At 47.8% G+C, this 13,265-nt stretch overlaps 1 protein-coding gene across 1 annotated transcript; it reads right to left on the bottom strand.

Annotated features, from left to right (window-relative positions):
* Window positions 1-342: 342 nt before the first annotated feature.
* LOC101917253 (leukotriene C4 synthase-like) lies at window positions 343-5,214 on the bottom strand. Its single transcript, XM_005242793.3, has 5 exons — window positions 4,931-5,214; window positions 3,552-3,651; window positions 1,767-1,837; window positions 1,451-1,532; window positions 343-1,064 (listed from the first exon to the last, which is right to left on the bottom strand). The coding sequence occupies exons 1-5, from the start codon at window positions 4,986-4,988 to the stop codon at window positions 938-940; spliced, it is 438 nt and encodes a 145-aa protein (XP_005242850.1). The 5' UTR covers window positions 4,989-5,214; the 3' UTR covers window positions 343-937.
* Between the last annotated feature and the right edge of the window lie 8,051 nt (window positions 5,215-13,265).

Below are 13,265 nucleotides of genomic sequence, written 5' to 3'. Positions count from 1 at the left end.
GTGATGACGGCACAGAGCACTGCTGGCGTTTTCTAAGCTCTGTTGCTAACATGAGCAGACCAATGGCCAAAAGTATCGGTGTTGTGGATGCTGGGTCCTGTGAAAATCCAGCCCTTCTGGGAGCTCAGCTCGGCACCTGTGAAAATCAGCTTCTCCCTACACAGAGCTCTCCTCCTGTGGGATGTAGGGTTGCAGGCTGGGTTGCACTGCATGGCAGGGAAACCAAGGCAGCTGCCTTCCACTAAAATGCTCATGGTTTTGTTCCCTGCTAATTGCAGACCCACAAGGAGACACCCAGCACAGCAAGCTCAGTGCCTTTTTATTTGTGCACATTGTCGTTCAGCAGTATTGAAAGTTATACATGCAGTAGTGGTTATGAGTTTGCGCAGTCTGATTTACAATATCGCCCACAGGAAACAGCTAATAACCATCACAAGGGCACTAACAGACTTTCGCACAACAGGTTGGTGGTTGCTCCTGTTTACCCCTTGGCTCTTTTGTTATGCCTCAGCCCACACCTGGTTTCAAACAAATGCCTTTCTTAGGTGTGGGCCTTGGAAAACTGGCACAAGCTGTTGGAGGAAGGAGAACACATGGCAGTTCCCTGGGACAGCTCACTGGGAAGCTTAGGCTGAGATGAGTTTTCAATGATTTTTCTTTCATGTGTTCAGTTTTCCTAAAATTCTCCTTGTTTAGGAGCATTGTTGTTTCCACATCAGGCATGGAGCAGCTGGCAAAGAGTGCCATGGTGGAAAAATGCCTCCTGAAGAACTCAGCAGTTCATGGCTGTGCTGGGCATCAGGGAAGGAGGTGCTGGAAACTCAGGTGAGGGTGGATTTGTCCCTGGGGGCTGTATTAGTTGCAGCCAGTCTATTACTGTGGGCAGGAGGGAGCAGGACTCAAAGGCAAGGACACTGATGAGGTACAGAGGGGTGGTTCATACTGTGAGAAGCTGGAGGACATTTAGCCCCATGTAGTGAGAGAGGAAGAAATGAATGATGCCCAGGGCTGATGCTGCAATGAGAATCCAGAGAATTCCAGTGCCAAAGTATATTGCGGGGAGCCTGGTGGGAGAGAGGGAGCCTGCTGAGACTGAGCATTGCTGCTCTTGCCTGGGAGTGGTCCCTCCCTCTCTGCAGAGGACAGGTGGGAAGGCAGCCCCTGGCTGTCCCCTGCCCACCGCGTGGGGTCCTGTGCCCTGCTCCTGCTTCGAGGGAGCACACACACACCCGCAAGGGCTGCAGGCAGCTCCAGCCTTGCCCCACGTCTTAGTCTCTGGCCCCAGCCCGGTACCCATGCCCACGTTATGTGTCGGGGCCAGCTCAGCAAGGCTGAGTCACACAGAGACCCCAAAGCAGCCAGGAGTCCTGAGCTTCCCCGAAACACATTATGTTCCCAAATGCAAACCCCCAGGGGTTACCCCATACTCCAGGCTGGCAGAGGTGTTTACCTCTTTGAGGATGATGTCCTGTATCCTATAAAGTAGCAGTAGCGGGCATAGAGATAGAGCAGACCCAAGCCTGCAGCCACACCTGCAGATGAGAGAGATCACGGTGACCATCTCCAAAGGCTTTTTATTGCTACCTGGAGTCAAGCAGGCAGCCCAAAGTGAAGGAACAGAGGCTTTGTGTCCTCTGGCTCTACCCTCCCATCAGAGGCAGAGTTACTGCCAGATTTGTTGTTCAGAAGGTGAGCAAGACCTGAGGACTGAGCCAGCACTCAGGGGAACAGATCCAGTGACAAACCAGGTAACAGTCTATTCTCACCTTGATGGAAGAAGAGGCCAGCCTGCCACAGAAGTGCCAGGAAAATGGGAAAATACTCAGAGGAGTTCACCCTGGCAGGAAAGAGGAATGTCATAAACAAGGGAAAGGAGGAAGATCCTTCTTTTTTGCTTCCCCTGGCAGTTTCCAGAGGCTGGAGGCTTTCACTTCTTAGAGATGATGTCACCAAAAAACTTTCCTTGCAGCTCCCATCCCAGCTTTATTCACAGGAATTAAAGAGTGCAAGAAACTGGGTCTCCAAGGCACCAGAAATTAAATAAAAGATGTCCAGGTCAGACCATGCACAGAAAGACCCCATGAACGAGCCTCACTGCCCCTTCCCAAGTGCTACAGCTTAAACCCTGCTGTACAAGCCCCAAAGCCTCAGGGAAGGTCTGCCCCAGGGATGCGCTGAGGATGAAGTGCATCTTAAGCAGATAAGGCCAGAACAGCTTGGGCTTTGTGCAGGAGCAGGAGGGATTACTTAGCTGTTTGGATTGTTTGTACACCATGCCCTGTCCCCCCCAAAGACAAAGTAGTAGGACTAAGAGATGCTGGATGAGGATGAGGCTGGGCTGGGCTGGCAAAGGAGCAGGGAAGGGGACGGCTGAGGGGATCCTGCTCCTGCTGCCCGGCTGCTTTTTATTCAGTGCTCAGCTACACCAAAAGTGGAAGCCTCCTCCCTCTCTGCCTCCCTCCCCACTGCAGCCCTAGCACAGAAGTCACAGCAGAGGTGCTGGATTGTGGCTATCCCGGCCCGGCCCCAGGTGAGAACTCTCTGGGAGCTTGCCCTTCTCCACTGAGCTGGGTTCCGAGCAGGGCTGAAACTGTTGCAGATTATCTTAAAGTTTTACTGAATCTTTCTATATTTCTGTTTATTTGTGAAAGTTAGCTATAGGAACATCTTGATTTTAAGGAGTTAACCTCCATGTTAGCATTACGTTAGCACTTATTAAGCAATGACATATGGGTTGCTGTGCTGCTTGTTATCCAAGACTGTGTTACTTGAAGTCCCTATCCTATAGACCATAATAACCTTAGTGCTTACTCTCTAGACCATAACCAGAGCAACCTAGGTTCTGTTGTGTATAGGATGAGTTATTGGACAGCTTGGCAAGGCCGATATCTAGCTGTCCAACTTGGCAACAAAACTTACTTTGAAGGTGTCCCAAAGTGAACTACCTTCATTATAACACTAACAAACACACCCAGAGGTCAAGCAGACCCTTGTGAAGGTGAAGATCCTTCCCCTGCACAAGCGTAGTAACAGAAGAGGCTGACACAGCAGATATTATAATTATATGCAAATTACTAACCAATCATTGTAACTGGGAGTGTACAACCTTGTAATTTTTGTGTATAAATATAACAGTGAAATCTGCATAGGTGTACTTGATTTGTGGAGATGCCATGGAGTACCCAGCGCTGCAGTAAAGGAGTGCCTGAGGTGGTGTTAAAGAGGTTTTATTCCTGATTTTGGTGACAAAGCTGCCTGAGGCTTTGACACCACTTGGCTGAAGCCAGCTGAAGTTTCAATCACCAACAACTGTCTTTAGCAGCCCTGCACTCTACAGCAGAGATTCCCGTCTGAGTTCTATCAGCAGCTGGCTGCTGTGTTTAGGACTCATGAGCCAACCAGCCCTGATGCCAACTCTTAAGCCCATTAACTTAACTCCGAGGAAGGCGAGTAGCTGAATTACAGTCCTGAGAAACGAATTGCAAAGCAGGGATGGGGCAGTGCCATTAGACAAGAGATCTGGCATGCATCTTATAAGAGGAGCTTCTTACTGTGCTCGAAAGATCCTCTCAAATTCAGGGGGGCCTGAGCTCTTTGGAGGAGAAATGCCAAATGCCCTCCTAGCATAGATGACCTGGAGGAAGAAGTAGGCTGCGGCAAAAGAGAGAAAAGTAACAGTGGTCAGTCCTCTTGATACAAGAATTATTTACTTTAAAAAAGAAAAAAAGAGGGGAGGGGAAAGGGAAGATATATAAATATCTATAGTGAAAAACAAGAAAGAATTTGAAAATCAGAGGATTTTCCTTACAAAAAAGAGTTAATCCTTACAAACAGTTAACAAAACTGATCATGGGAGAAGGAGTAGATACCACAAATATGTCAAGCTGGGACACAAGATAAACTCAAGGAGGACCAAATGGTTAATGAGACCAAACAGAAAATTACTGGAACTGTGTGTGAACTACCCTAATTAGCATACTAAGAGATCCACCCCTGAGCAAAGAAAGCCCCCTCCCCACAGAACATGGGTGGTGAAAACCAAGAATGCTGTATCTTCAAAAGGAGCCGAGGCTTGTAAGAACCAATGAGAATTAACCACAACTAAATATAAACAATTGCTCAAAAGTTTTACTATGTGTTGAGAGGTGTGCTAGCTGTGTGGGTTTACAGCCTAGCACCCATCTCTGTGCAGACATGCAATGAACATACACTTCAGCTCTGAGTGTGGTTCTGCTCTTGCACACCAGGTGAAGATGTGTGAAGAACCCAGATTTGGGATAACGCTCTGGCTGGGCACGGTGGGGTCAGGAGACTGCCAGAGGTAGGGGCAAAAGATCTGCTGTCTCCTCCCAACCTTTCACGCCCACATAGCAGAGAAAGCTGGATGAAAATCCCAGATAGTTTCAGGCAAGGAGAAGGAATGACCCAGTGCAACAGCAAAGTGAGGAGGATGCAGTAACATGCCACTAGTGGATACCTGCTTTCTCTCTTATGTGATTAACAGATCATCTCTTACCCATAGAAGTTGTTACACAGTTCAGATGCACTTTGCTACTGCCAATTTCAAGGACTTTTTCAATCTCTAATTCTTTCCCCTTCTAAATCCTGATAGCTGAATAGGGAGGGAACTGATGCCACTGATAAGTCACCCAGATGGTGAATTAAATTGTCACGCAGTGTGGAACCAAGGCTGGGAGACCCATCGCAGCCCATTCTTCCACCTTTCCACACTGCAGTGAAGGGCTTCCCAGGCACTCATTTTGTTGAGTACTTTTCAAAACCCAGACAAGGTACCAGTCTACTGTCCGAATAGCAGGCAAGTGCCAGTGCAACAGTAGAAATGAAATGTGGAAGTGAAAGGAAATCAGTGGAGGTACGTACAATAGACTTCCCAGCAAGCATTTGGGCATGTGCATCCAATGGTCCCTACCTTGCTCCAGGACTCCCAGGACTGTCACGGCAGCCAGCAGATGAATCTGATCCAACATATTGACTGTTCCAGACCCTAGAAAATCTGATTTCTTGATCAGAAGCTCCTCTACCCCGGTTTAGTCCTTGCTGATGTGGCAGTCAGTGGTGGTAGCTGGTAGCATAGGTTTGCTGTAATGAAACAGCGAAGATTTGTATGTGGTGCTTAAACCCAGGAGTCTGGTTTGCCTGTTACCATGTGCATTATGCAGATGTGAATCAGCAGAGAGAAGCTTAATGGAATATTTCTGTTCCCACCCTCCCTTTTCCAGGAATGAGTTATGAGGAAGCGGAAAAGCCAGCAGAGAGCAAACATGAGAGATAAGAGAGGGGAACTGGCAGCTGAACTGGGGGGGGGGGAGAAATCTCAACAGCCCAGCAATGTGCTCGCCCTGGGGTATCTGTCTTAAAACCGCTCCTAAGAAAGGCCAAGGCACATCCCTCTGGCTGATGTTGCATGAGAAACCGCAGCCCCATTGGGGCTGTTCTGCACCACTTGAGCATCAGGACAGGCGGCTTTTCATGGTACATATCACTGCATGCATGGACTCTGCAAAGCACGTGTTGGGCACAGAGAATGACACTGAGACAGCATTGAATAAAGCCCATGAGTGAAAAACCCACTGCAACGGTAAGACAGGATGTGGTAAAGTATAAAAGGTATAGATCTGTCTTGCACAGTGATGCTTCATTTGGGCGTAGGTCCTGCAGAATGACTGTCAGACACTGCAAGCATTTCAGAGCCAGCCTTGTACTGGAAAGCCTGGGAGCTGTGCACTTAAGGTTTCTGATCATTCCTCAGCCAAATTAACTTTCATCGTAAACACAGAGAGAGTTCTGTGCGGACAAAAACCTGCAGAATTCATCAGGATATAGCAAAAGGAAAATGATGTTTTCACACATCAGGAGAGACCCCACTCAGCGAATTCCTGTCTAACAGCACAAAGCTGGCACGGCTGTGAGCTGCTGAGACTGCTGGCTTTGTTTCCTTCCTCTCCTTTGTTTGAAGAATTTTGCCTTCCATTCAGGGAAAAAGGAAAGTGGGTTAAGACAAAGTGGTCGTTAAACATGACTATTATAGAAAATAAGATCAGATTAAAGCAATTTACAGAAATTACATTGTATGTTGATTCCTTGATAGACTTTCTAAGAAGCAATAAACTGGTTCCAGTTTTCTGCCTCTCTGTAAGGGATAAAGGCACCTGAAGAGGCTATTACAATGTCCCAGCTTAGTATTTCTCCAAATACCAGACAGCACCGCTTCTCAACCAACAGCTCTAAGATTAATTCTTTCATCTCTGAAATTATCCTTTTTCAGTGCAGCAACTGTTTAGAAAAACAAGGAACATTGTGTTTTCATTTTCTCCCATTTAGTTGTCAAAGAAATTAAGGACTTTCCTGTGTCAGCTCAAAAAGGGCAGAGGTCTCGCAATGCTTAATGATGTTTCATTTCCCTCTGCTCCTGTCTGATTACAGCCTGCTAGCAAAAGAAAATATAAAGCAATACAATCAAACAAAAAAGATCCAAACTTACACCCCCATCAGATGACAGTGCAGCATAACCTGTATCAAGTGTCAAATATGTGTAAGGAAACCTGGGCCAGGAGGAGCTGTAAAGGCTGCCCCAGAGCACTCCTGCTCCCCAGGTCATCATTAGATGCAAAATACTTCCAGTATCATCTAGCGTAGTCTAAATATAATAAAGACTAGTAGAAACATGAATGAATAAACAAGCACAGATGTCTCTCCCCTCCTCCTCCCTCCCCCATAAGCACAATTTTTCAAGCTGTCTTTACCTCCTAAAGGGCACAACATTTTTCTTGTCCCTGTTTGTCACCATCAGAACTCTCCTTATTTTCCATTCTCACTCAGTGTTTGCAAGACACAGACACAGGTACCCTCCTCCCAGTACTAAATGCCCTTTGATGATGGGACTGTCACCAGAGGACAGCCTCAGCACCCTGCAGACCACAGTGACCACCGGCATCCCTGCGTAGGGGATGCCACAGCAGGCTCCAGCCAGCATACATGGTCCCCCTCGTCCCTCCACAGCCTCCACCACTTCCCTGCTGTTTGCATCCAACCTAACAACTACAGCCACGGCAGCCACGCGGTGACTCAGATCACACCGTTGATCAGGCAGAAAACTTCCCGGTCCACAAGCAAAGGGAGACCTGCTTGCAGGCAGCTTGGTGAGCCCAGCTGGCTACATGGCCACCGCATCCCTGGGCTCTGCGGGAGGAGAGGGGCAGGAGGACAGCCAGGGTAGGGAGGTGGGGACAAGGAGTCACCACTGTCATCATCCACCTGCAATGACACTGGAATAAGCATATTTCAAAACCTCACCCTCCAAGGCTGACACGGCCGCATTTCCTCCTAAGCAAAGCCAAGTCCTGTAGTACCAGGCGCACCTCAGGATGCGTTTGCTGAGCAGCAGCTAAAGAAAAGCTGTCCCCCTCTGCCACTCCCTGGTGGTTACTCTGCTCTCCAGGTTACTCCATGTGAATGTGGCCCTGCATCACTGGGCAGCTGGATTTGGCACGGTCCATATTCTTCGCACCTCCCACTGAGTCATTGCTAGAGGTGTTTCTCTGTGCCCATGGTTGCTTCCGCTACCTCTTTCTGCAGCCATTAATCCTTTCTTCCTCCTGATTACCACCGTAGGGCCACACTGTGAGCTGGACTGCAACACCAATTGAGATTAAAATAATCTTGGGAAGAAATACAAGGAACACAAGAGGCTTGGAGGAATTTTAAGCATCCACAGAGTTTGCACCACCTATTAATCCCCAGGAGCAGTGGGGCAAGGAGAAGCCAGCAGCACTGAGTCCAGCACCATTTACATGCAATAACATCCCCCTAGAAATGTATTTCATGGGAGTACCATGGGCTAAGAGCTTTCTGTTAGTGGAATGGGGAACGTTTTGCAGCAACTTACCCTTCAGCTGTGAAGCATGCAGGTTCCTCGTCCTTCCAATCGTATTGTAAAAATATGGAAGCAGTTTCTAATGTAGTTGGCAGTTGTGTTTCCTCTCTTTCTGCGTTCTTTTGCAGCCACTGAGCACACTCAAACCCGTGGCTGTGGAACAGCTTGAGAGAACATTTAGTGTCACTCTAACAGCCACATAGAAAAGAAGACAGGGGTTTTCCTTCAAAAGAACTAAAAGCTACACAGAGAAAAAGAGTTTTTCTAGTTCAAGAGAATGAAAGAGAGCTCAGCCCCAAGCACCTCAGTCTGTTCAACTAGCAGCTCCCTCAGGCTGGGATGGTGGGGCTGGTGACACGCCTTCCTCACCTCCCATGCTTGCAGAGGCTTCTCTTAAACCAACACGTGTTGAGATTTTCCTGGAATTCTTGGATTTTGCAGCTTGAAGTGGGAGGACAGGCTAAAAATATGGTAAGAAAAGGCCAGTTGAGCATTTCATCCCTTACAAAGATGCAGTTGGCCCCATGGGGCCATTCCAAGGAATGGGGACAGCTGTGGTCTATTTCTGCTCTGCGGTTCCCACCAAGGCCCAGTAAGGCAAAAGCTGACTCAGATCTCCTAAGAATTTTGAAATGTGTCCTGGGTTCTGCATTTTGCAATAACCATAAAAACTTTGCATGACAGGAATTACCATGTCTTCCTAAAATGTGAATGTATACAGAGGCTTCTCCTCTCTGAAAGTGAAATAGCAGGTGGTTGGTTTCGGCAGCAACATCCAGGCTGGCACCGTGTGAAGCATCCCTCAGAGTACAAACTCAGTATATATTGGAGATGTGTGTTAGCCTGTTAATCTAGGCAGATTTCAGACTGATTTACAAATCCTGAGATTTCTGTATTGGTGGCATATCAAAGAGGTCACATAAATGCTCTCAAATCATTAGTAACAGCAAAATTTCTAAGGGCCAAACAAATCTCTGGGCTGCTTTGGCTCTCTGCTTGAATGATGCTGCATGGAGCAGGACCGTGGCCAAGCGCTCCTATTGACAGTGTTTCTCATCTCAGTAAAGGTGAAGGGCTTCGTCTTGAAGATAAAATGGGGAAAACATTCAAAGTCATTTTCTAAAAACCAAGATGGAAAGCTGAGTCTTTGAGAAACTACATAAATGAGTATATATACTAATTTGGTTAGTTAGGGATAATTTGGAGAATTTTTTTTAAAGATTTCTTCTGAAGGAGTTTGGTGAGCTTTATCTGTACGCATATTAAATCTGACTAGAGGGCACATGAGTATAAAAGCAATGCCAATATCCTCCCCTTAGCCCATCATCAAAAGGCACTGATACATGCAAATGAATAATACCCTTTCTTTTATGGTCAACATCTGTTAAAAATATTAAAACAGGCAAATTAAAACCCTTCCTTGTCCTGCCTTGTCTTGTGTTATTGTCACATGAGGAAACTCCTTTCCATGTATTTTGCCAATTTTCCTACTACTTTTTCAGCAGAATGTCAGAAATAGCAAATAAACAAGAAGAACAAAGCCAGAAAGGCAGATGCATCTCTGGTTAGCTCAAAGAAGAACGAATCTCTGGAGCAGTAAGTGCATATGGCAGGGAGGGGGAGGATTTCCCTTTGCAGAGGGACAAACAAGCCTTTCAAACATCTGTGGCAGTTCTTATGTTAACAGACACTTAGCATTATCCTATAATGATGTGGGGAAAAAAATTGCAAGGCTACAGGGCACATCAAAATACATCAAAGGCTGAAGAGTGGTCATGGAGTGCAGCTTCCCTTTTCCTAAATTATAGGGGCGAAGAAATACAGCCATGTAGCTCTTCCATCTTGTTTGGAGCAGAAAGGCGGGTGGCAGCCAGCACTACCCAGTTATGAGACACTGCTGGGCAGGGCATCAGAGAGGGGCTCAGCGAGGGCAGCTCTGAGGGGACATTTTCTAGGGGGGAGACTGGCATTCCTGGTAGGTCTCCTGCAAAGGTGAGACTCTTAGCTTGCCAGGCGGGGGGGAAGCGTGGGGGGAATTTGCTTGAACTGGGGAGGTGTTGCTCTGCAGGGTCATATCTACAGGGACGGGCAGTCGGGAGGGCAGTGGTCCCTCTGCTGTTACCGTCACTTTTCACACCAAAGTCCTCTCCCACACGGGGTTAGGGGAAAGGAGAAATGTCAGGGAGGCAAAGGAGGTGGTGCTGGGGGAGATCTGCAGTAGGTGGAATGTGATGTGGATGGAGATGCAGGCTGGGCTGCCCGTGCTCAAGGCCAGCTCTAAGTGGGGACCACACAGCTGGGAAGAGAATGTGAGCTGCAGAGAAATTCTGTGGGGGCTCCCTGGTTTGGTCGGGAGCTGCATTTAACCTGAAGCCCTCCCACTCATATTTTGCCATGGCCACCTGTGTCCAGTCATATGCCTTGCCCTTGAACTTGGCTTCCTTGGACATCACTTATTGTGATAGGCTGGCACGGCCATCTCTGGGCTGTGTCTGTCCTGGCCATCCTCACCGGAGCTGCTCTGCTCTCCTTGCTTGGCGCTGTGGGACTGCACCCTATGGCAGCCTGTGTCCTGCCAAGTGTCCTGCTCCGTGTCACCCTATCCATCAACCTGGACCACAGCTGAGCTGGACAAGCATGGAGGGTGAGACCGCAGAGTCTCCAGCCATCAGCATGGGACAAGTAACAAGGCCTGCAGAGGAGCTCATGCAAGAGCAGAAGGTACTGGGAGCAGCACAGCCAGATGCGTTAGAAGACAGACGGATGTTTCTGTAAATCTTCTCTGGTGTCAGCAGTATTGGAAGGTTTTGAAATACATCTTTGGAAAGAACCAAAGGCAGATACTGTGGATAAGAGCAGGACATTGTTTGGACTGCTGTTCTTTGAGCTCGTTTGCTCTTGTGTGCCCAGAAAATGCCCTGAGTGATGTGCCTGAGGGGACAGGGCAGCCAGACAAGAAAGGGAGCCTGGGTACCGAGTGGGATGCCACCAGCGCTGCCAGTACACACACTGTGCTGCTGCTGGGAGGTTGCAAATGCAGCACAAGCAGTGTGGAGAGGCTGCCTGGGTCACTTAAACAGCTGAGCCCAGAGAAACTCAAATGGGCTCTGTCCCTTCTCCCATCCCTGAAGGAGAGGTTCAACAGCTGGCCTCTGCACCTCCTGCTGGCACAGGACCAGGAAGATGGCTGCAGCTACAGGTCATGGGGGCAAGATGTGAGTTTGGGAACAGACAGGTTTCTGGTTACTGGCTGTTATTTATTTTTTTCTTCTGTATCTTTTGCATGTCAGAACCTGGCCAAGGTTGAGCTGACCTGCACATACTCGATGGTGGCAGCCATAGGGAGAGTGGGGCTGGGGACAGACCCTGGGAAGAGGTGCCACAGGAACACAACTCCTCCAGCCTCATGTGGAGCCCGGATGCTGCATGAAGGCTGCCCCAGCTCTGCTGTCCACCAGCAAGGACAGATACCTCCTGCTCCCAGCGTCTCAAGTTGGGGGACACCACTTAAGGTATCAAAAGCAGATGCTCCTTCTGAGACTTTTTTTCCCTGCTCCTGTCTTGCAAAAAGTGGTCCCAGAGGTGACACTGGGACCAAGCACCCATCCTGACATCAGTCATCTTCCAGCATCTTCAGAGCAACTTCAGCCTCTCCAGCTACGGCAGTGCTGGCCCACAGAGGCAGGCAGCTGGGGGCTGTGCTGTGGGAAGCCAGGACAGATGGACAGGTGCTCCAAGTTAGAAAATCCTGCTCTTCCCAGAGGCCTCTGAGAAGTAGCTGATGAGTTCATCAAGAACTGGGAGCTTTTGAAAAATGTGAGAAACTGCCTCTCAGCAATCACAAAGCCATGCTCAGTCCCACACTGGGACAAAGGAATTGCTTTAAAACCAGCTGAGTTTATTTTTAGGGTGTGAAGTGGTTGCATGATGCAATTGTGTAAAAGAATAGAATGACCAGAAACAGCGCTAAATACCAAACTTGCCTGCACAGCCTTGCTTTTAACCACTGGGAGGCTGAAATGGCAATTGAAGTCATGCTACTTTGCAGACTATCTGCCTCCCAAAACCTGGCGGTGGGATGGATGGTGCCTGTAAGTGCGCTGACAAGAAGATTCACCAAGTGATACCAGGCAGATGCTGACCTCCTGATTAGAGCTGTATGATCAGTACCCCAAAGCTCTGCTGGGGAAAAAGGCAGAGAGGACCTGCCATAATGTGAAGATTTCTTGTAGCACTTGCACAAGAAGTATTCCACTACTTCCAGTTTCCTCATGTAATTCCACTGCCTTCTTACAGTGAGGTGCATTCAATGTTTGTTTTAAGGCAAACCTGCTTTCTTAGTGATACAACCCTTCAAAAGACATCATGCTTTCAATACATTGTCTGCAAACCACATAGACATACTTTTTTTTGATTTGTGCCTGTGACGGCTATAAGCAAGATGGACAGTACTGGAATGCGGATCCCGCTGCCTGTTGCATCACACTTAGGGAAACCCAATTTCCAGCATCCATCCATCTGCTCCACATTGCACAGGACTGGGATGCTGCCTAATAATTTTGCATGTCTTGATAGTAGCCACTTCTATTAAGAAAATTCTCAGTGCCCAAGCCAGTGCTTGATGTCTCCTGGCTACAGAGGTTTCTGTCTGCAGGACAGCATTCATGCCCTAGCTCTGCATGATCAGAGTAGACTTTTATCCAGTGTCTGGCATGGCAAAGCACAGTTGAACACAGCATAGAGGGTCTTGGTCTTTGGTATTTGAAAGCCCTGACATTAGTGCTGGTCATTGCAGTTTTACATCACAATTTAGTCCTTTTGTTTAGCACCTGCAGAGATCCCAAATGGATGCTATGCCCTGTACAGTTTCAGTGATTACATGTAACAGCTTGTGCACTTTATTCACTGTCTTGGTCTTCTCCTGAATACCCCTCTTAAATTTTTGGCTGTTGCTATAGTTCTGCAAATACCAAAGAACAATTTGCCTTGTCCTTTGAGTGGAAAAAAGAGCTCTGGTATCTGTGCGACAACTAAGCCTTTGGCAGCAGGAATAACAGCACTAGAAATTAAAAATAAAAGCAGATTATACAAGAAAGGGATTTAAGGGAGCTCAATCTCAAATTCCTGCAATTGCCCCCAAGACGAGCACTGGTGTCTTACAATCTATTTAAAAGATCTTAATGGCCATGTGCCACAGAAAGAGAATTAACAATAACCCATGTGACTGCTCATCATTTGCTGATATAGCCTAGTGCTATAAGGATATTGCCTGGGCCAAGGCAGCCAAATGGGATTTCAATTCATTGACTCACCAAACCAGTAACTGCTTGCTGTCTATAACTGCCTGTCTGCCAGACTTTCTAGTGCAGGC

Source organism: Falco peregrinus, chromosome 8, assembly GCF_023634155.1.
Source record: "Falco peregrinus isolate bFalPer1 chromosome 8, bFalPer1.pri, whole genome shotgun sequence".
NCBI classification, from domain to species: Eukaryota; Metazoa; Chordata; class Aves; order Falconiformes; family Falconidae; genus Falco; species Falco peregrinus.
The sequence above is the reverse complement of the archived record's forward strand: the minus strand, read 5'-3'. Positions and strand labels throughout refer to the sequence as shown.

Coding starts and splice junctions, on each gene's coding strand:
- LOC101917253 (XM_005242793.3), bottom strand. CDS start 4,988: ATGTTGGATCAGATTCATCTGCTGGCTGCCGTGACAGTCCTGGGAGTC. Junction 3,652..4,930: donor CCTGGGAGTCCTGGAGCAAG/GTAGGGACCATT, acceptor CTTTTGCCGCAG/CCTACTTCTTCCTCCAGGTC. Junction 1,065..1,450: donor AGGACATCATCCTCAAAGAG/GTAAACACCTCT, acceptor CTCTCCCACCAG/GCTCCCCGCAATATACTTTG.